The sequence below is a fragment of the Pezoporus wallicus genome, unplaced genomic scaffold (genome assembly GCF_028554395.1).
Source record: "Pezoporus wallicus isolate ANWC-B61680 ecotype Strahan unplaced genomic scaffold, APGP_CSIRO_Pwel_v1 contig_2144, whole genome shotgun sequence".
NCBI classification, from domain to species: Eukaryota; Metazoa; Chordata; class Aves; order Psittaciformes; family Psittacidae; genus Pezoporus; species Pezoporus wallicus.
In genome coordinates this window covers 582521-606559 of record NW_026640952.1, presented here as the reverse complement: position 1 = coordinate 606559, position 24039 = coordinate 582521, and the positions used below count along the sequence as shown (strand labels likewise).

Here is a 24039-nt window from a genome sequence, read left to right as displayed (position 1 = left end):
CCAAAAATAAAAATTAAGTCACCCAATTTTTAACCATATCGCCTGGGTGGCAGGTGGCAGAGTGTTTTACTTGCTTTGGATTTGTTGTTTGTTTTTTATTTTTAATTATGTTTTCTGGCAACTGATATTCAAAGATGTCATATTTCCTTCAAATGTATGCTAATGTATCTAAAAGTACACAACGGGGGGTGCTCATGATGCATAGCCATGATCTGACTCTTGATCATCTTCAGTAGTCATAAAGGAAGTGCTATTAAGAGACAGAAGCCTACGCATTAAAGCAAAATTACTGAATGTAATGAAAAACTACCAGTGACATTTTGTTTAATTAGGTTTTCATTATCATGATCACGGCGGTAAGAATTTAATTTATAACAACTGCTAGTGAAGTTTTGAAACGTGAACAATGCTGACAGAGAAGCCAGACCTTTGAAATATTGTTTATCTTAGTTGGGAGGAAGAATCACTGGCCAAGAAAGTGCTTGATTTTATTCTTTTTATGTAGTTTTTAATATAAAAACCAGTACATTTTTTTTGCAACAAGGCTTCCTGTTTTGTCTAGAATTATGAATCTATGAAACTGTTCCAAATAATTCAGTTAAAAAAGAGGTCAAACTTAGTTTGAAAAGTTTCCTAGAAAAACTTTTCATAATGGAGTTCTACAAATTTAAATCAAGTCTCTGCACTAAGAGGACAAAAAAAGAAAAAAAAACTGAAACATATGTCTAAAATTTTAAGAACAAGGTATGCCCACATAAATTATGTAGCTGATAAATTTGTCAATAAGCTGCCGTAAAATGAGTATCAACATGAATGTGCCTACTCCAGCAGAGTTTAATATATGTACAAACATCAGCATCAGTTCCACAAGTTCTGTATGAGCTTTACCAAAAGCTTATGGAGAGTGAAAAGCCTTTAAATCTTACTATAACTACTTTAAAAGAATGAGTAGACCATCTCAGATACTGCAGTCTTACCTCTTCCTCTAAATAAGCAGCTGACTGAATGATACGCTTAGGTGAACATTTGTATTTCAGTAAAGACTAGTTAATTCTAAGGCTACTTCATGCAGTCCTTTATTATATGTTACTAGCAATTAGCATTTTCTATTTTAATAATACTAAGTTTAAGGTCACACTAAGTGCCTTTTTTTTTTCTGTATAATGCTCTGGAATTTCTTTGTCAGACTGAAGTAAGAAATGAAGAAGCTCAGACAAAACATTTCAGAGAGCTTAGCTTTGTTCTGAAAGGTTAGTCGTACTTTTTCACTGTCTTAATTTCAAAAAACAGAATGTAAACTCCTGCATAAATTATCAGAACAAAAAGTGAATTCATAAGAATCAGTACAGAAATACTCTTCTAGCACATTCTTAATGAAGAAGATAAAAAGGAAGTGAGAACAAATTTGAAAATAATTCACAAATTTTTTATATATGCATACATACATACATATATACACACATAGTGTGTGTATACTTATATGCTAAAAGCATCTATTTCCTTTTAGAAAGTGTTCTAAATTCACACGAACAACAATCCAATCCCTTGACCCCTACCTTTCATTAAGTTTCTCTGCTGAGAATTTAAAAGAGGACTGACACCTCCCTTCGCACTCAAATTCCATGTTTTCATTGAAACTAGCAATAGCTACCTGTAACAAACGCTGTCAGTACAGGGACCGTGCACTCTTACAATGACAAAGACATGCTGGAAGTGAGATCGAATGTTCTTTGGGCTGAATGGTTGTGCTCCAGGCTCCTGGAAAACTATTGTCACAATATCATTTCCAATATGTCGTTTTCTTAGAAGCTTTAACAAAAAAAGATGCATATGTTAAAACGCAGCCGTTTCACAATTTCCAATTATTTATGTCTCATTATTATAGATAATGGGTTTTTTATTCCAAATGAAAGCTGAAACATGAAACAGTTGAGGATATGACAAGTACCAGAATTTTAGTTATTAACCTAATAAATTTCAGTAAAAAAAAAATAATGACATGGGCATTTTCGTAACAATTTAATTCCTACATGTAATATTCAGTAAGATTGTTTTGGAAATTTTAAAGCTAAGCAAAAAGGAAAAACAACAATAAAACCTGCTAGAATCAGTGTAAATCAGTGATACATGGAAGGTGGAAGACATTCCCCACTTTACGTATTTCTACAAGCCAGAAGCAGGTTCTATTTCAAGTTGAAAATAGTGGTCACTAATCTTAAGACACGTTATAATAATTTTCTGACAGGACTATTTCAGTAAATCCAAGACTATAGGGGAAGAGAAAGTAGATGAAAGAAACATTTACTGTACAAAAGAAAGCTGGAAAGTATGCTGTGTTACCTTTTATTGTCAAAGGATATTTCTATTTTACTTGCAGAAACACAAAATAATATTGATTCTAGCATAAAATGCATGCATCTCATACGCAACAAGATGGACTAGTATTTAACAAGATCAGGTACTTCAGAGTGCCAAAGCAGGTTAGCCTATGTGTCTCTTCACTATAATAGAAAAATATTAAAAAAAAGGTATTTTGTCTCATGCTTTCCTGTGTAATGTGCTGGACAAACTGATTCTGTGCATGTTAAAGCTCCTAAATGCAATCCTTAAAGTTCAATGTGTTTTGCTAAGGAAGGTTAAAAATCACGTCAAGTACACGATGTTCCTTTTGACATAAGGCATGAACTCTATCTAACAGAGATGTGCTACTGACATTATTGTATATTTACGTACAAGTTTCAGTAAATAATGCGTAATTAAATAGAAAACAGTCTTGGAGAAAAATCTACCAATGATGTACCTACAACAATCTGCTTTGCTCATCTTCCCAACACAGAGATGGCAAGTTTTGATACTTTTGATTCTTTGAGGGTTTTCTTTGCTAGTAATAAACGGAAGTTGTCAATAGTGTTCAATAGCTCAGCTACTCTGAGATGAAAGAAAAGTTAATTTTAATTAGGCATGGTCTATTTTACCTGTTGCTTGTTGTTTGGAGTATATGGCAACATAGTTGAAACGTGGAACATGATTTCATAGTCCTTGTATGTTGTATATAGAGAGTGAGTACCTGTTGAATCAGCTGCAGTTAAAGAAAAAAAGAATAAAAACATTATTTTAAAATGTTTAAGAACAAAGTTTCCTTATTTTCAAAGAAAATCATCAGGCAAGGCAAGAATTATTACTTCCTTGATCGCAGCTGAAACGTCAGCAAGTAAAAACTTAGCCAGAGTTTATTCACCTGCCAAAGAAAATGACACATATAGATGGCAAGTATCATTTTGTATACTTTTCCCAATTAAGAACTTGTTAGGAATAGGAATTGACCAGAAAACATTTTAAAACAGCCTATTTAAGAATGAAAAGTGGTAACAAAGTCTGAAATAATTTTCAGACACCACCCACTATCTCAGGCTAACCAGAACAAAACTGAACTGTAAGGAATGTGAAAAGGGCTTCAGAAGGAAAGGTAGATACTGCAAATGAATACCGCAATCTCATGCATAATTAAATATCAATGGACATATAACCCACAATATATGAAAGAAAAGAATGGGTTCTTTTAAACTGAAGTATCAGGACTCTAAATGAACTGTAATGAAGTCAGAGAAAACTTTCACTAAAACAGGTGCTTTGTGGATAGAAACAGTCAAAAACCCAAACAGGACGCTAGCATGCTGACAATACAGCTGATGATGGAAAAAGCCCACAAGAAGACATTATGATGCTGGTATATTAATCAAAGGTAGTCTCACCTGTTTTGGTTCTAGCCACCCTGTTTTAAAAGATACAGAAGAAAGAGAAGGGATCCAGAAAAAGGCCACAAAAACCAATTATATGTGGATAAAGAAACTTCCATGTGGAGAAAAGGTGATAAAAACTGGGATTATGAAGTTTAGAAAGAAAAAAAGAAGAGGCGATATTATTAGAGTTTACAAAGTGTTGGTTTTAGGCAACACTTTATTACAGACAAATTGGGAACTTCTGTTTTTACTTTTTCTTTTCTCAAAAATAAGACCTTGAAAAATGTTCCATGAATTTAAGTAGTAACACATTTAAAGCTGAAACAGTGAACGTGTTCCATTATATTTAACTTCTGTCCACTGTGCAAAAAGCCCGTTTTCAAACAATTTTTAAAAATAACTAGATTTATATATGGAAAAAGCACCCTGGTTATTTGAAATTATAGAAACATGCTACTATATTATATAATCTCAGCTATTTATAGCAAAGTATTTTTAAAAGCTGTTAAATACTACACCTTGGCATTTTTTATTAGCAGAGAGATCATGTTACTATGGTGATAATAGCTCTTAGAATGCTGAGGCATTTACAGTAAAATAAATATACAGTTTATTTACCCAGATTTTGGGTATAAGCTTTAGCAAGAAGTTTCACTTTTCTGTCAAATAAAACAGGAGTAATTTTGCTGTAAGTGAAAAGCCACAACATCCTCAATAAAATGGAGGGTCTTCTAGATTCTACCTGCACAGAAATTTTGCAACTCCAAATTATCTATAGAGAAAAAAGGGGGGGTGGATCCTGGAATCTTATTTGAAAAAACAAAACAAAACAAAAAACAACCAACCAAAAACCCCACATAGTTCATGTTTCAATAAGATTGGGATCCCTTTGCCCCAACTCAAAGTTGCCATTATGAAAATCTAGCTAACTGCTAAATATCTTCTTTTTAATGCCAATTACAGCAAAGGGACAGCTGAAAGGGAGCAATTTCATTTTACACTCAGTTCACAGCAGCCTCTATCCTCTGCCTGAACACTACAGTGCACACTGAAGGAGACAGATGCACCTGAAAGTCACCTAAACATCAGCATAAGACCTTACTGGCTTTTGCCCAACTGCAAATATGCTGACTTGTGCATTGCCTTTCATAATTAGAGCACTCAAAAAATATAACAAAGAACTGGGTTGAGGCAGCTGGTGTGAAAAGAAAGGGAAGTGGGTAAGAGAGATGAGGAAGGGGCCCAAAAGGGGTTGAGGTGAAGAAGAAAATAATAAAGCAAATCTGACAATATATATGGTACACCACCTATGCATTTAAGACAAGCTTTCAATGTTCCTGGATGGACTTCAGTTTCAGGCAGAAGAGGGTTCTCAGAACAGCACTGGTTCTGCAAACTAAGCAATAATGCTACAATGAAAATGATTTAATGATTCATAGAATCATAGAATTGTTAGGGTTGGAAAGGACCTTAAGATCATCCAGTTCCAACCCCCCTGCCATGGGCAGGGACACCTTACGCTAAATCGTATCACCCAAGGCCTCATCCAACCTGGCCTTGAACACTGCCAGGGATGGAGCATTCACAACCTCCCCGGGGAACCCATTCCAGTGCCTCACCACCCTAACAGGAAAGAATTTCCTTCTTATATCCAAGTACTTCACAGCTTAAATCCCTGTTATTCAAATCCAGCTACAGAAGTCTATATCCACTAGAGACTGTGCATCTTTCTCATAATTCAGATTTCTTCTTCCTTACAAATCTAGAATACTTCTGATGTATATCACAGTAATTACAGGTCTAGCATTATGTCAAATCACTGCCATTGCAGTAATATCCAAGACTGCACGCTGGCATAATATCCGTTATTTCAAGGTCAGAAGTGGAAGCCAGCACTGCAATATACTTTGATCTCCTTGCATTTAACAGAGGCCCAAAGGATCTAGAAATTCATTAGCACCTTTTTATACTGAAGACATCCCCTCCTGCTCTCAGTTTATGGCATACCTATTGATGCTGCCTTCACAGTCTCGTCCCATTGCTGGATTTGGTTACTTAGCTGATCTTTTCCTTCCACCATTATTCAGTTTTAAAAATCCACCTTATTCTCCTGTCTTTCCAATGTTTTGCAGTTATCTTCACAAGGACTGTCTTAACAGTTTCCTGTTTAAGTGTTTTTTCCAAAACCAGCAGTGCTCAGGACTGTGACTGACACCAGCAGCATATGGTTGATATTCACTTCACTGAAGCCACAGGGCGTTATCAGCCTGCTTCTACAGCAGGTCTTAAAACCTTTGCACTAGAAAACTGTGTAAAAAAGAGTACAAGTAGGAAATCTAACCTATTGTTTCGAAGAACTTGCAAGGAACTGCAGGAAAACAAATAATAAAAGATACTGATGAGGCAGGAGAAGGAACAGCCATTGCTACAAACTGGAGCAGTGCTCACAATTAAAGGCTCAGACCCAAGACGTTTCAGAGCTTAATGTTCCCCATTTATCTCTGCTGTTAAAAAGTCCTGCTTTATTTCTAGTTTCTCCTAGTTATTGGCCTGTCAAAGCAGTTCTCATTTCTGTTATATATGAGGATTACACCAAGCACTCACATTCAACTTATGTAATTTCCAAGCCATTTTTAGACGCTACCCTTTATTTTGTATCATACAAAAGTATATGTACAACATAAACAAAGAAATGCAGATGGACTTCCACACACCCCCATTTAAGTTTCTTAAGCAGTCAAGGGCCTTCTGACCTCCTTTGGCTATACGTCTTCCTCCCAGTGAATTTCTTAGACCCAGCAGTAAATTCTTCCACCCAGTTGGAAAGATGTCAAGTAGTACAAATTAAGAAATTACTCTTATTAATCTGTATTATTTCATTCGAAACATTGGGACTTACTGAAAACCCCTAATAGAAACGTCAACTTGGATTCCGCTAATTCCCTAGATTTTAATCTTTAGTATCTTCGGTGCTGCACTTATATTCTTCTTCTCATGTCTTGACCAGAAAGTCACACAGTATAAACATCTAATAAAGAAGCCTACTATTATTAGCCACCTTTATAATCTCATCAAATAGATAATTCAAACTCACATTAATTAAATCTTCATTTCCTGCACCACTCTGCTGGACACACACACCAGACTACCAGGCCTAGCATTATCTAGCTGGTCCAATTTACCAATTTAAAATATTGAGAAATAAGACTAAGTAAGGGGGAGGGAAATAAAGCATGTATTACAACTAGGAAATAAAGTAAAGTAATTGAAGTTATAATTTGAAAGATTGCTATGATGTTTATTACTTTAAAGTGATACCCATAAACTTCCTAGCAACCATGGGATACATGACATTTTCAAGCTCTATTTCCAATCCAAAGTCTGCAGGCTGCCAGGAGATACTGTTTCCCCTCTGGTAATTCCAGAAATATACAAACAAATCTTTAAAAGTAGCAGCTCTTTCACAGTGGCACTGGCAGAGATCCAAAGCTAAAGCCCTTGAAGAATCCAATATACTTAAATAGGCTTTCAGTTAACAGGATGCATGAGATCCCTCCTTTTAAGAATTGTCTCTGTTACAGATACTTACCAATTAGGCCCCTAATTCTAAAAATTACCAAGAATAACAACTGTTCTGAAAGTGACTTTTGCTGGAACAATTTTACTTTTCTGAATTTGCATAAATAAAAAACATCTTGTGAAAATTTGCAGACTAGATACATAAATCAGCTTCCCCACACAATGAGAAAATCTTTCATTGTGCCTTACACCAACCATCTGCTTTTCATAGGTTGCAAAGTATTTTCAAAGGCATAGGAACTAGCAAAGTAGCCTACACAGCTCTGACCTTTCTCACAAGTTAATGAACAGACATTTTTTTTCTAAGAGCATCTTTGCCATTAACTGTGCTGACATTGAACAGAATTTTTATGCAGGAAAATTTCCTGAGCAGTAACTATTTTATTACAGAGATCTCTAGCAACAGAAGAGCACAGAGCTGGAAAAGGGAAAAGCTTGCTTCCTAGCTGCAGATCTAGCTGTTTCAACAAAACCCCATAAACTTAAGTCACAGTAAGGACCACAGCCATATCCTCTGCAGGCCTTTCTGTGTTTCTGCCAAGGGAGAAAGGACTGATTACTTAAGTGTATTGCCCATAGAATCACAGAACAGCTAGAATTGGAAAGGACCTTAAGATCACATAGTTCCAACCTCCCTGCCACCTACTCTGCTGTTCAAATACTCCCCATGAGATGCAGCTGTTGCTACCATCTCTGGTCTTTAGCCATTTGCCTACTACAAGGTGACACCCCCCACTTTTCCTATGCAGAATATGCAATAAGGGTTTCTGAATGTAGCTATCCGAAGAGCTTAGTGCTGGGCCCCCTTTGCACACTGGCACAAAGAAAAACAGCACCACCAAGATTAACTGCACGAGTTTCTTGCCACTGTTCACATTTGCTGCTGTCTAAACTTCCTTGCTAAAAACTCATGTATGCATGTTTCCTTGGTAAGCCTGCAGACAGCATAACCTGAAAGATTTCAGATAACTTGGAAGTTCCTAAGCAGTTCTAGCTGATGAGGTCCCATGTATGTGAGTGTGTAAACCCTGACTGAAAGAAAATGTAGAAAACCCTTCATGAAAGCAGCAGTTCCACTCAGAGCATCCCCTTTTCTCTCCAATCACAGTGAAGTGTTCAAGTAAAGCCTATCTGTATTTTTAGATATAGAGCTGGTAGGTCTACTGGGCAACATGAAGACATGTCAGCTCTCAATACCATGTAGAAAACATTTGTTACAAGACCACCACTCTTAAAACCATGGGAGATTCAGTCAAATAGAAGTTTACGTACCTATCCATTCAACAGGCACTATATTGTAGTACATAAGACCAAACCTGACACATTTTTTTTCCAAATGTAAGTGGAAAATTCTGCTGTTTAGAAGAAAATTTCCAACAAGTACTTTGGACACAGTTACACAGTTACAGCTTTCATGGGTATATCCGAACAGATGAATCAACTCTTAATCATACAGTATTTACATGTACTAGAAAACTGTGCAGACTGATAGCAAAAAAGGCTTGTTTTTTTTTTCTCAGATGCCTTAACCAGAAATGAGGGGAGAGAAGATTTTACTTTATCTACTGAAAGTAATAAAGAAGGTCACAATATAAAGCCAAAAGCTATGAAATGATAAATATTTTCTGCTTTCCATAAACTTTTGATTTTTGACCTAGCTTATTTTCATAACTGATAAAATAACACTTGGGGGCTTCAGGAAAGAAAAACCCATACAATATATTTCCAGTAAAGGCAAAAAAATGTTGCAGCAAACTGCCTGGATCTCATCTGGAACTGTGTATATAATTCTAGCCACTAAAATGGAAAAGACTGAATTCAAACTTGGATGAGTGCAGAGGAAAGCTACCAAGTAATACAGCATATGTGTGTGTGAACAGCAGAGAAATCCATGCCTCATACCATGAAGAGAGACTTGGCTTATTAAGGATAACAGCACAAAAGTATAGAGGATACACAACTGCAACATGTAAATGCTCTCAAGGGAGTAAATACAACAGAGGGAATATAAGTATTGTAACTAAAGGAAACCAGGCTCAGTGGTAAATGTGGGAGAAATGGCTAATAAGTTAGGTTAAAAACAACAGGAAGTTTTATAACCCTCTGATGATTAGGGAGATCAAGAACAGCCCAAGGAGATGGTAACGTGATCCCTGTAAGAATGAAGGCCACAAAGTGGAACAGTGGAGCAGTAAAGCAGAGCAAATTACTCTATTCACGATAGGAGACCCGTGACAAGAGCACAGTTTTTGCTGCACAGAGCTGATGAAAGCTTTTCAGCTTTTATGAATCAGCTCCTTATTGAATTTCCTTTGCTGCAAGTGAGCAAAATAGCAAAAGATTTCCATAGTAACTGGTTACTTTTAATACTCAGAGAAAAAGAGGACAGGTCAAAATTTCGCTGTGTATTTTAAATTATTCACAAATTGAATATAGAACATGCTAGCCGATAAACAGGTATTTCACAAGCTTGATTCCAAAAGCAGGGAGTTTCTTTTATAGATACTGTCAAAGATTATCTTTTCACTGCAATATGGTTTGCAGTTAAACCTGATAACTGCCAATTCCAGATTAATTTCCATAACTCAAAAGAAAAATCATAAAGGGAGGAAAATATTGGATAGCACAAGTAAGACAAAACTGCTTAGAAGGAAAACTACATGCAACAGACACAGCAGAAAAGCAATGGATCAGCTTGTCAAGGGCATTACACAGATGGGTTCTCAAAACTTTTTTTAGTGACAGACAATTAGCATATCATTAAAAAAAACTATGACCTACCAACTGTATCGATTACTTGGTAGGCAACACACTGATGACGGGTTTGCAATGCCAATAATGGTTCCATATTTACTGGTTTATTGTTGCAGCTTTAGTGATAGCTTCATACCAAATTAGCACAAAAATCCAATAATGATCGGAGTTGAAAGACTGTATGGGTATGGATAAAATTACATACTTGCTCCGCTTTCACTTCTAATATTGAGCAACTACCTTCTTTTGGCAAAGAGGTTATCCTTAAGAACTCTATTAAACATCACTTTGTGATCATATGATGTATTTTGTTCACTTAAGGGTGAAAAAAAATAAATGAAAAAGCCTTACTCTTTGTATCCAGCTGAGCACGATACTTTTCAAATCCCTTGAGTCGAACTCGTTCTCCCAAAAGCTGAAGAAACTCTTCAAAGGCTGGACCTGCTGATTCATTATTATACATTTCCTCTTCAGTGCTCTGCCCAGCTTTGCAGTACATGATACCCACTTTAAGTTGGTAACTTAACTGCAATGGGAAAAAAGATTAAAATCTTACATGTATACCAAGTGATGCAGCAACTTACTACTGAACTCACTTAACATGTTTTAATAAACCCATAATACACAAAGAAAAATACCTTATTATCAGTCTAATTTCAAATGTTAGTCTAGCTCCTCACTGTTTTCCACTATAATTGCCTTGATGATGGCATATTTCATCTGAAGATGTCAAAATGCTTTCTCAAGCAAAATAAACATTAACATTTCTTTTATTCAGGAGAAAAACACTGCAGCTTGCAAATGGTGAATGTCTTACATTGAGTCACATGGAAAGTGTTGGCTGAGAAATGCCAGGAACTTAACTCTCAGGCTGGTACCATGGTTACTATCCCATGCTAATCCTTCCACGCAGAAGGGTACGGCACAGCATGTGCTCATTTCGATAATGAGTGACAAAATGAACATTTCCTCACTTCAAGGAGAAGATAAATATTTTTCTCATATTAGTGCATTCACCTATTAGGAATTTTGAACAAATCCATGGCATTCAGTTGGCCTTCTCTGACTTAAATTCAGTAATAAAAAATAGCTATATTGAGAAACGCTGCTAATTCTTTAAAGATACTATTTACTGGCATAGACAAACATATTTGTGCTTTTTATGTCTATTTTCCCTCTAATTTGGTGCCTGATGTTCCTAATACAGCAGAAACTGAGGATCTGAATAAAGCAATTTTTCACCCAACCATAACTGTGATCCTTCAAAGCAAACTGTTCCCACCCATTCCAAATTGATGCACACATAAGAACCACCACATCTGTGCCTTTTATGTGTGGACTACATAAACAGAAGTTACAGAATAGAAGCAAGCAGCACCCATAGCCACTTACTGCCATCTCCAAAACCAATGTCACAGGCAGGAACTCTGACTAGGAGATCACAAAGGAGAGCCATGGAGTAATTCATCAAGTAAAAATGCATACTTATTGCAAGGTAAATAATCTTTCCTCCCACACAGGAATTTCTGCAGACGCTCCATTTTAAATAAATACCAAGCATATCTGCCAGAGCAAAATCACAAGAAAGACTATGAAAACTTGCATGGAATTTACAAGTCTGGGCTACAGGTTAGTAGGAACTGAAAACAGTGATTTGCAAGGGCACTGGAAGCAAAGTCATATGAATACACTGTGATTTGCTCTCAAAGCTTTTGTCACAGGTCATGAGACAGAAGATTCTGAAACTTGCAGGAAGATGTGGACACAGACTGGAATTCATTACTTTTAACATATTTACAGTGCCATAATTTCAAAGCCATCAGAAGTGGTCCTACCCTGCCTCTAATTAAAGTTAATTTTAAAATTAGACTCAAGATTGCAACTTAACTGCATTCTTCTTTTACTACAAAGGATGAATGATGACGGGGTAAAGTATTAGCAGGAAAACAAGGAGGGGAAAAAAGAAGGGTAAATATCAGCTTGGCATGATTACTCCTGTTAAAGCCAAGCACATGTAACGAGTCACAGTTCTAGGCTGTTTCTCTCCCCCCTACCCCCACCTTCAGAATGTTCCCTTATTTTATCATTTGACACAATGATTACCTGACTTACACCTTCTAAATATGTCCAAACATCTCACAATAAAATGTGAGTACAGCATAGAATTTCAGAATGGTTTAGTTTGGAAATGACCTGAAAACTCATCTAGCTCCACCCCCTGCCATGGCAGGGACACCTTCCACTAGACCAGGTTGCTCCAAGCCCTGTCCAACCTGGCCTTGAACACTGCCAGGGACAGGGCAGCCACAACTTCTCTGGGTACCCTGTGCCAGGGCCTCAGCACCCTCACAGGGAAGAGCTGCTTCCTAATACCTAACATAAATCTACCCTCTTTCACTTTAAAGCCATTGCCCTTCATTCTATAACTATACTCCTGATAAAGAATCCTTCTGTATCTTTCCTGTAGGCCCCTTTTAGGTTCTGGAAGATGCTCCAAGGTCTCCCTGGAGCTTCTCTTCTCCAGGCTGAACCACCCCAATTCCTAGCACATGCTTAAATCAATCTATTTCTTACGAAGGAAACATTCATAGGCCAACTTGCAGAATCACAACTAGAAGGGGAAAGAGGGTGGAAGGAATCAATTTTGTGCCTTGAAGTAATGTTTCTATTTCCTTTTCTCCCATTGTTAATTCTTTGAAATGCTTTCTGTGTAAATATAAAGGAAAAATGCTCTTTTCAGCATTCATCACCAAAAACATTGACCTTTAAGAATGAAACTATGTATTTTGGACACTGAAGTATTAGGGCTTGAACCAAAAATATTTATTACAAAAACAAGTACTGAGCACATGCAAATTAATGCTACAATTTATTATTATGATTATTTACTTCAACTCTCCAGTCACTAAAAAAAAAAAAAATTCAAAACAACCATCAGCGTGCACAATGCTAAATCCAGATATAAATGAATGCGGGGTTTTTTAGTGAAACATTCTGCATGATGACTGTTTTCTCAGGAATCACAGAAGCTAGATGAGGTTTGCAGGCACATCTATCATCTCTGTTTAGCTAGCAAACAACACTATCCCACTCATTGAGAGCTTATTGCCTCACAGCAGCCAAACTTAGTGCCTTTGCTGACAGAGCTATGTACTCACAGAGCCTGGACCAGCTACTGCTGACACACAGGGAAGAGAGAGGAAAGGTGATGAGAGGTGGCCCTGCTGCTGCTTCTGTCAGAACAGCCGTCATCAGTTTCGTATCAGCAGTAGCAGGTCCTGTCCTGGACCATTCTGGAAATGTTTGTTGCTCAGATATGCTCCTTGTCCACTCCCATGGAAATACAATGGATGGAAGTGTTTCATGGAACCACAATGCCTTAGCTGCACTGCTAATTTTATTTAAACAAGTTAGGGCCAATACAACTATTCTTACCAAGCACACGTATACTATTTACACTTCAATTTCAGGTCAAGGAGTTGCTTTAAGAGCATAAACATCAATGTGATCCATAGCATCTAAGAGCAACCAAACAACTGTCCTTTATTGGTTTGAAAACGTCACAGCCTAAGAAACTAAATAAGGACTATGTAAGGAACAGGATATGCTGTGTTTTATTTCCTGAACTATAGGAAAAAAGGATTTTCATAAGGACAACACATGCTCATTTACTGAATCAAGAAAAGCAGATCCAGGGAAAGAAAGGCATGCAGTCCCCAGTACTACACCTTCTTCTGATAAATCTAGGATCCTCAGAAGTACATTAACTCCAAGGAAAAGCTAAAAAAGGAGCTGAAGGACAAAATGTGCTGTGGTAGAACTCCTAAAGTAGCAGCTTCATTTTAATAATCTAAAGGTATTTACATATTTATGTGGGAAAAGTGCACTTCAAGTATTTGTCAGGCACCCAGAGAAAGACAGCGGAAAGCTCATCTTGGATTTAACCAGTCAGCAAGTTTCTATTATAAATGAGGATTTATATTAAAAGCCAAGTGACATCTCATAGTATTTTTGTGAATGAGGAACTGCAATAAGGATAAACTTCTACTGGTATAAAACAGTAATTGCTGTGATATTAAAATTTTTAAATCATATTTGGAAGCAAACCTAAAGTTACCATGAACTCTGCATTCAATGCAAAGATTAGTAGATGGCAATTAGCCAGGAAGCTAGCACAGCCCTATGGAATGATCGGATTGCATTTTAACAGAACCATTTAAATGACTGCATTTTAATACAGCAAGTAAAAGAACAGCTAGGTGACAAGCAATGTGGGCCACACGCACAGAACAGCAGATGTTACCATTACTCCAGCAATCTAAGGGGAAGTAAGGAGCATGTAATTTATGTACATCACCAGTGCAAAATTGGGACAAGAAAAATATTCCCATTCTGACACTGGATGCCATATGCAGATAATGAAAGAGTAGAAGAGACAGAGCTCAGCCATAAAAGTGATATGAAATTCAGAGAAAATACATTACAGTGAGACTTGAAAAGTGCAATCTGTTTAGTTTACCGCAACAAGACCAACAGATGATTTAATCACTGTGTACAAAAACCTCTTCTGGAAAAAAAAAGTAACACCAAAATGACTTTTAAGATGTAGCAGAGAAAGATATCAGAAGTCTGGAATCTGAAAGCAGACAAATTCAAATAAAGAAATGCAAATTCTTAAGTATGAAAACAACCAACTGCTTCAAAACGTGTCTCAAATATAAAATAAAGATAGCCTACCTTAATCATAATTGGTGTATGTGAATTTGACTTAATGAAGGGGTTACTGGGTGAAATTAAATGGCCAAGTTGGCTAATATCACTATATATGCTTAACTCTTAAATTTCCAAAACATCTTATTTGCTATATCAAACAGTCACCTGTTTATGCTGTAATGAAACAGTGAGACACTCAGCAAGAAGTGATAAACATTGTGTACCTAATTAGTAGAGCAGCTGTTACGCACATTTCTCTGTTAGCGTGGAATTGATAAAAAATGCAGCTTCTAATTAGTACAGTGTGCTTATCTTCTTCTGTTAGAAGTGTCAAACAGTTTCGTTACCACAATACTTTGATGTAGATACTACAGTTTTAACTATCACTTGTCCTTAATGATTTTCAAAAGTTTGAGTAGCAACAGAAAACCATACCTCAAACCATATTGTGGAAGAGTAGTGACATATAGGATATATGAAACAAGGATAATTTAAGCTCACACTTTTACAGAAATAACCCACTTGCTAAATTACTTTTCAAATTAGGTGTTTATTAGAAATAATTTGCAATTCTTTTAAAAAACTTTCTGCTAAGGTTTTTTTTTTTCTTTGTGAAAATTTTCCCATCAATACTACTGAGACTGCAGGTTCTTGAAGGCCATATCTGGAAGGTACTGATCTTCAAAACCAAATGCTCACTTATGGAACCATGTTGAATTAAATGCCATTTTCTTCCTTGCTGAAACAGAAAACTTTGGAAAAAGACTGAAAAAGATATCCTTGAGTATTCAACTGCCTGACAAACTTGATTCTGGATGAAGGGCAGATTAGGTTTAGGTAACAAATCATTGAACTAAGTATGTACATATTTGGAACCGCTGCTGAAATCATCCAAGGAAAACATACAGGCCTCCAACTTATAAGCATCATAGAATAGCTTGGATTGGAAAGGACCTTAAAAGGCCATGAGAACAGTTACACTGAACAGCATAAGCATGTAAAGATGTTGTCCTTTTAGCAGGCTACATGGTAAACCCATCTCCCCTCAACCTTACTTATTCACTGGCTTACTGCAGTGCTGTTCCCTGTAGGAGCTGATAAACACATGCAGAAGATACAGCTTATACAGAGTGTACTTGAATTTTTAAGACACATCTAACAAAGCTTTATAAAGTCTTAAAAACCCTAAATAGCTAGGGTACAGAAAAAAGAACTCCCCTAGTATGTAACTGGCTAAAAGACAAAAAGGAGCTGAAGAAAACATTCAGTTCAGTAAGGCAGGGATCTGAACTTGGACATACAGCATTCAACACACACTTCAGCAATATAATAGATGTGATGAATAATAAGGGAATTAAGTTTGCTAACATTTCTGAGTTGGTATTCCTCTACATTATCGGAGTTGAAGTCTGCCTATGAGAAATACCAAAGGAACTTACGGATGACAGTCCATAACTGGGCAAAAGAACAGCAGATGAGCTTCGGTGCAAGTAAAGCTTCGAGTGACTCATGCGGTACAAAGATACTCAAATTTGTATTTGCAGCAATGAGCTCTGACTTGCACCCCTAAGGAACAGGACCGTAGGTGTTCATGATACATGCTTTCCATGTTCAGTAGTAGCCATAAAGCAAATAAAATATCAGTGATTATTAGAGAAGGAGGAGATAAAGCATACTAAACCAAAATTTTCCCCATTTTCAAAACTACTGTTTTGAAACAGCTGTGGGAGAGCAGGAGGAGGAAAACTGGAAGAATTCCAGAGAGGCAAAAACATGATCAGAAGTACAGAACAACTTCTATGTGAGAATGACTAACAAAACTAGGAGCCATCAAACTGGTAAAGCAGAGGTGTAGAGCCCTATAAAAGCCTACAAGCTATATCAGGAGCTAGGAAAGTATCACTCATGCTCGTCCTGTTCTTGTTTCCTTACCCAGGGACCCACAGTTGGTCACAGTCAGTCACAACACTGGGCTGCACCTACCATAGGCTGACCACATACAACCAATCCTGTTGTTAGTCTGGATATCCTGCAGTAAACCACAGCTACTCATTTCTTCATCCTCTTGCATCATGATCTTGGTGAAATAAATGAGGTTCTGAAATTAACTAGAGGAGAAAGCGTTTTGCCCAAGTTTTGCTTCAGGTAGGTATCTATCTGGGGATTCTTTATCTTGTCCATATTGATAAGCAATCCACAAGGAGGCTATCAAAGTCCTCATGATAGTCACTTATAAACCTGTTTAGAATAGCTGTATTCTCTCCCTTGTGGGGCATATAATTTTAGACATTTTTCAAACTTCTGATGGCAGTGTTAGACTGACAGCAAGAAGAAATAACACAGATGGTAATTTTGTGCAGAGCAAGCTAATCATGAGAAGCAAAAAGGACAAGGAAAAAGATAGTCTTCGTACTCAGAGCTGTTAAATGCCACTGTCAAAGTTTTTAATAATAAAATTCACTTTATTCATGGAGTTTCATTTTGCTAAGTCTAAGCTATACAGTTAATGAGCCTTGGTTCCATCTTCAAGAGACCAGAGGACTATACCCTAATCAAAAACCACTTGTATGAAAAAGGGGCTTAGAAAATTTTGCCATGTAGTTTGTTTCATGGGAAGGGAATAAAAACCCCAACCAACCAAATCAAAAAAAAAAAAAAAAAAAAAAGGGAGAGCCAAAAAAAAGTGAAAAGGAGACAGGCAGCATCCTGGTAATGGCTATGCCAATACAACAGTGCAAGTCATTTAGTAACATGGGAAACTGATTCTCATGATAGTAGCTATAAGAAAGCCAGAACAAAATTTCCCCCTCCCCAGTCTTTGAAAACTAATCAATCAGTCTCTTCTAAAGTAAATAAAAATGGACAATTGACATAACATTAACCTAAAACTTCAGACTACTTAGAGCAATGAGCTTGGTTTCATACATACCAAATAGTCTGCTAAACTTGGGGGAAGACATGCAACATAAACTAAAGCCTGTCATCTCTAGGGAGAATTAAATGAGGCATTTTAATAGGCTGACTCTAATCACTTAAAGCTAAAAGGTAATTCTGCAGTTCATAGCTGTAATCTGACAATTGAAGACAATTTGTCTCATTCCATAACTCTGCACTTACCCCTTGTTCATCCAGCTTCATAAGCTGTTCTGTGACTTTCGGAGTGTTGAAGGCCAACCTTAGGCAATGGATATTCAGCTCAGGAACCACATACTCCAGCACTTCTTTTAGGGGAAGTCCCCTGGCTGTGCAATGCTTTGCAGTTGAAGGGATAGCATCTTCCAGCACAGAGCCTCTTAATGTCATAAGCTAAACAGATGAACCAAAAAGAGCTTATATATTTAATTATGCACTGAGAAAAGGTTGATTAGTAACAGCAGTGGAGCAAAACACACCCTTTCTCCAATTCTCTGCAGACTGAGGACATTAAGTAACTTATGTTGCATGAAACAGACACTGACACACAAAATGTCACCAACTCTGATAGCTAACATTAGTCAGGGTATATCAAATGATTCGACAGTTTGAAGTTTTACAAGAAACTAATGCTTGGAAAAGATTATTAATAGCATTCCTAGCATAGCAATTCAAAGCATAAAAGTATACTTCTCAGGTCTACCCTATAAAAGTGGAGGAAGTAATTTCCCTCATCTTTGCTTGCTTCTAGCTAATACAGCTCCTGTAAATTTCTGAAGCTTTACCCAAACCAACTTTCATCGTCACCTCTGTACCGGATGTTACAGAGTAACTCACTCACTGATACACTGACTTGTAGTCTGTGTAACATAAACACATGGCACAATTTGTCAGATTTTTGGATTACATGTATGTAGAGGAGAAAATTCTGTTATTAGTGCTCAAAAGCACACAAGCCCCCCTCATACCCCCTAGTTTTGACTACTCACTTCTAGGTTCTTATCATTCCTGAACTACTTACCTCACTGGTTCTGAATATGATCCGGTAATTGTACTGAGGTCCATTTTCTTTGATTTCATCTGGCTTCTCTCTTCTTATACTCACAGCTACTGGACCCAGGTTCTCATCTGCCCCAAAATAGTTCCAGTGTTCTTGCATTAAGAAAAAAGGAAAAAAAAAAATAAAACTCCATGTTTTCTCTTACATTTCAACTATATTTTCATGCTTAGTTGTTACATTGCAAATAAATTGCCAGCTCTAATAGTCAATAAGAGTATGTTTTCAGTGGTACAAGGACTTTATTCTCATGCTTCACTCCTCTAATAAACTCTCCTCATACCAAAAAAGCTGAAATTCAACATTGCATCTCTGCTTAAACAGACCTAAACCAGGACACGCCTCTTACATTGGCTCCTATATGGAAAACAGTTTCATTCACATTGAACTAAAGGGCAAACAATCCCACACCCCCTTAAAAACAGAAAAAAAGGCAGCCAAATGCATCAAGTGGGAAGCTCACCACTTTATGTTAAAATAGGAGCAGCAAACAATTGTACTTGCAAAGGATGCAACTTACTTATTTTTGTACGGAAAAAGCAAAAAACAGCCAAACAAGTTAATTATAAAAGGGGGAAAAGTGATGAAGCTGAAAAAGAAGTTAAAGACTTGTTTATAGTAAAAATAAATAAATAAATCAATCAAAGCACAGTACCACAGGACATTAGAATGAAGTGTGAGAAACAAAGTGACTCACAGAAATATTTAAAAGTGAAATGCTGAAGAACTCCAAGTGTTAAAGTATTAAGAGTAGAGTCTAACAGTAGCCTAGTTGGGATGGTAGCAGAGAGAATATAGAGCCGGAGAAACTGTTCAGTAGCTGAACAGCAGATTATGTGAGATACACAGAGATACATGTTAAAGCTCAGCTTTGCATTAAAAATATTTAGAAAAATGCATTTACAAAAATTAAAGCTCAAGACTTTAAGAAATTGGTGTTGAAGGCTCTTCTATTGAGCCTGCTGAGCATAATGAGTTATCTTGACTCATTACAGAGGTACATCACCATGAAGGCATCAATATATAAAGCTGTTCATATCTCAAATGACAACTGAATTTAACATACAATGCCTGAACAGAAAATATAAGAGAAACTGACAAAAAAATAGAAGTCAAGCATTGTACAAGAAAAACAAGTCCTAGGTCACCACATCCCATATGCTGCATATCTGCATGTATGAATGAATTTAGTCATGCACAAAAATAAAAGTTAGAGCTATCTGAAAATTCAACAATTCAAAGAAATGTGAAATTCAGTGAAAAAAAACACAACACTGTCCTGAAAGGAAACGTATCCATCCTTCCTGAACTACTATATCAGATTACTTGTTATTCTTAACACCAACAGCATTAAGAGCAGTCTAATATGAACTACTGTACTACAGAGATAAAACGCAAAATATTTTGGTATCACCAATAGGAAATGAATCTTTAAAGATAACAAAACCAGATCTTGAAATACACTCTATCCAAAGTGAAAGGCAGTCACTTCTCCAACGAATGAATCACTTGTGGTGGTAAACATTTGAGTGCCTCTATTTATCTTTTTAAAGTTATACTTACCACTATAGTTCTTACTATACTTTCCTCCAACAGGTTAAATGCCTTTCAAGTAGATGCCCTCTCCTTATGAACTTACTTGTGCCCCAAAATTACATCTCTTAACATAGCTGTCCAACCCTTTTAAGCACTTGGAGGCCCTATTCTATTCCCCAGTATCTGGTATTTCATTACCCTTTCCTCAATGTTTTCAATTTAAGATTTCAGAGCACGCAAGGCATAAAAGAAACATGCTCACAGCATTATGAATCTTGCTTTCTATCAAATTCCGCTGCAAGTCATCAAAAGCCAAGACTCTGTGCAGAGGTAATTAAGATTCAAAATTCTTTTAATATCTTGTGGAATTATTCTGTAAATATTGGCATAAGTTTTGGGTGACTGAATTAGTCATGAGTGGGGAAATTATGAATAAATTAGACCATCCATATAAGCCTAATTAAATCTTCATACTACTCCACTGATACGAGCCCTGTAAATGTCACAGAGATCTTCTGTTAAAATCCCAAACCACCTTATTAGCAGCCTAGTTTTAATTCTGCCTCTATTGAGTAACAGGTTCATTTATGGCAATTTATGGTCAGTGCAAAAGCACAGTCATTGAGAATGTGACATCAGTTTTCTATCAGCATGTTGCAGCTTCCAAAACCTGAGATAGCTTGGCCATCCCCACACTAAACAGCTAAGTGACTTAAAAACATTCATACCTTTGCTTATACAATAGAAAATTTTAAGGAAAAAAAGGTATGTTGGCAATACATACTGGAAATGTCCTAAAATCACAGTAGTTTTCTGTACTGACAGCTGCACAGATGATAAAATTTGTATATCTTGTAACCAATGTAGCTTGAAATTCAGAGTTTCTCAGGAGAAATTATTCTACATCTTGAAAACACATTTAGGAAGGCTGGTAAGAGGAACATTTGAAGTTGCATGAAAATACACACTTCTCTCCCTTTTGAATAAGCTTTTTGTCAAGCTCCTATTCATTTGGAAAAATGCATAAACAGGTGTGGAATTTGACACTTCTCTGGTAATCAGAAAAGTCTTTTATCAACTTTCTTTCCATACCAGGCATTTGTCCTTGCTCTCTTACACACCAACCCTCCCCCCCCCCCCAGTCTTCTATCCACATTGCCCTCTCCTCTATTCATATTTACTACTTACACTTTCATTCTTTAGCTCCATCTGTATTCTCTTTGTCCTCATCTATCCCACCTCAGTATTCAGGCTACAGTGCATACTGCCCCATGCCTGACTACATTTCCCTGAGGTATGCAAGTTCTTCTAGCTCCACCTTTTTTACCACTACACCCTGGATTTCCTTGCATCCAAACATTTTTCTCTTTCCTGTAGCAGAAAAAGCAGTAGCAGAATTTAAGGGCACAAAGCTTACTATTCAATCCAAAGGTAGTTAATTAGGAGTTTCATTGTAAAAGCCAGGGCTACTGCACAACTATACTTCTAGAATTTTATGCCAAACATGAATAGCGTAGAAGACAGCTTTTTCTTCCACCCTACACAGAACTTCATTGAAATCAACCCTTCTCAAGCTTTACATTATTTAATATATAAAACACCGTTGAAAATTATTTAATTAAAAGACATTCAGGAGACAACTAGCAACAGCCATAAATTAAAGTAGAAATCCATGCCAAAAAGAAATAATTAATTGCTTATACCTGGTCATTATAAGAGACTATACATATTTTACAAAATAGTTAAATATTATCATAAAATGCAAAAGGCACTTGCAGTGGAAAATGTAAGTGTAAATACTCATTTTCCTGGCAGATACTTACAAGTTTCCTTTGAAAAGGGAATCCAAATAAAAGCACTTGATTTTGAGTGAGAAGCTGCTTCTGTGCTTTTATCATATTTACCTTTGGATATCATGCTCAATTGATGTATTTTGTGTAATAAGACTGGAAGTGAAAGTTTGAATCGTTCTGCTTCAGAATGAAACTTAGCATCAATCGTTTTCCTCTTACCCTACCACAGCATTTACAGTACTGGGAAATTCTTCCCAGCTGTCCTCTGGAAACAAGAGGGCAGCATTATTAGACATCAGTCCTACAATGTCTTCAGACTGTTGCTCATGGCCAGACTGTTAACTGTAAATTTCTGCAAGTCTAGTCACACACCTGAAAGCTACAGATTTGGGGATAGAATATGCAGCAATTTAAACCATTAGAGCGAAGGGGGATTTTAACTGGCTGCCAGCAGTTAAAGGAAAGCTGACCAAGAGCTCATTCGTTCTAAAACCACTTCAGGAAATCATTTACTTCTCAGTCAAGTCTTTCATTCTAAGCCAGTAACTCAAACTTATCCTAAACAGTAACAATGTCAGCGACTACTGCCTGATGATTACTGCAGCTAAATGGATGCTCTTGGTTCTTCCCATGACATCGTAATTCCCAGACACTAGTGGGGGGACAGAGAGAACAGACAGCTCCTTTGGAGTGATGTGCTCTCCCTTCTGAGCAGCACTTAAGCTGATATAAGGATGATACAAGGAATAAGCTCTTTACTATGAGGGTGATGAGGCACTGGCACAGGCTGCTCAAAGAAGTGGTAAATGCTGCACCTCTGGCAATATTCAACGCCACACTGGGCAGAGCCTTGGGGCTAATAAGCATGGCTCTCCTTGAAAAATACTTTATTATAGAATCATAGAATAGTTATTGCTAATGATTAACCTGTTACCTAAATGTACATTTAGACAGCTTCATCCAGAATACACACACAAATCTTTTACCCATGTATGGGAAAAGAACTGAAATCTTGGTTATAAGTTATGGCCAGACATTCAGAATTTTTAAATAGAAAACAAAACATTAGAGTGCTATGTAAGTCTGCGGGTTGCTTGTGTCTTGAATACTATGCCCTGTTCGCAACTGGAAAAGGTTCAGAGAAGGGCAACAAAACATAATTGAGGGGAATAATATGGTTGAGACTTTAAAAATAACACACAGCAAGGAAAGGGGAGAAAACCAAACTTTCACGCCTAGCAGTGAGACGATTGATCTGATGACCCTAGTTTTCATTCTGGAAGCCAGGAGACAAAGACAGCAAAAATTGGCTCTTTGTGTAGTCAAGCTGCAGAACTCCTTGCTGCTGCAGGAGTACTCTGAATGCTGAAAGTTTATTCGGGATAACAGATGACTGGATAAATGCCCATAGGAAAAGTCCAAAGACTACTAAATACGAATTACACTATCACCAGGTTAAGTAGTCCATTATCTACACATCTCCAGATGGCTGGTTAAGTTTGCCTGGAAAATATTGCTATGCCTTTATCTATTCCTACTCCTTCCTCCAGTATCTGCTGTTGGACTTTGCCAGAAGATACGACTAAAAGTTTTGGGTTGACCCAAGACAACTCTTTTCTTCTCTGGGAACCATGATTTTATGCTCAGAAATAGCAAGTTCAAGGATTTTGCTTCTCTTTCTCTTTTTTGTTTTAAATAAACTGAAGCATTGCAGTCAATAGTATGAAATGAACTGTGAGGTGTAGAAAGTTATGTATTTAAGTAAGAATCTCACTTTCTCACACAAAAAGGTACTTCTTTTTTTTATATTTCCATAAGAAGGTATGAAAGATTTCCTCCTATCAAAAAATGTGTTGTCTCAAACTGCAGTTCATGAGCTCTCTTAAGGTGCATTTTCTTAGAAGGCTAGTTGTAAGCTTTTATACTCACATTAGGCATAGGACAAAAAAAAAAA

At 36.8% G+C, this 24039-nt stretch overlaps 1 protein-coding gene across 1 annotated transcript in view; it reads right to left on the bottom strand.

Annotated features, from left to right (window-relative positions):
* SIPA1L1 (signal induced proliferation associated 1 like 1) overlaps window positions 1–24039 on the bottom strand; it is a 203727-nt gene that overhangs the window by 35840 nt on the left and 143848 nt on the right. The window contains exons 5-9 of the mRNA XM_057421358.1: window positions 18721–18851; window positions 17904–18092; window positions 10425–10599; window positions 2976–3079; window positions 1652–1809 (exon numbers count right to left, since the gene is read on the bottom strand). Of these exons, the coding sequence (XP_057277341.1) occupies window positions 1652–1809; window positions 2976–3079; window positions 10425–10599; window positions 17904–18092; window positions 18721–18851 (757 nt within the window). The remainder of the gene's footprint in view (window positions 1–1651; window positions 1810–2975; window positions 3080–10424; window positions 10600–17903; window positions 18093–18720; window positions 18852–24039) is intronic.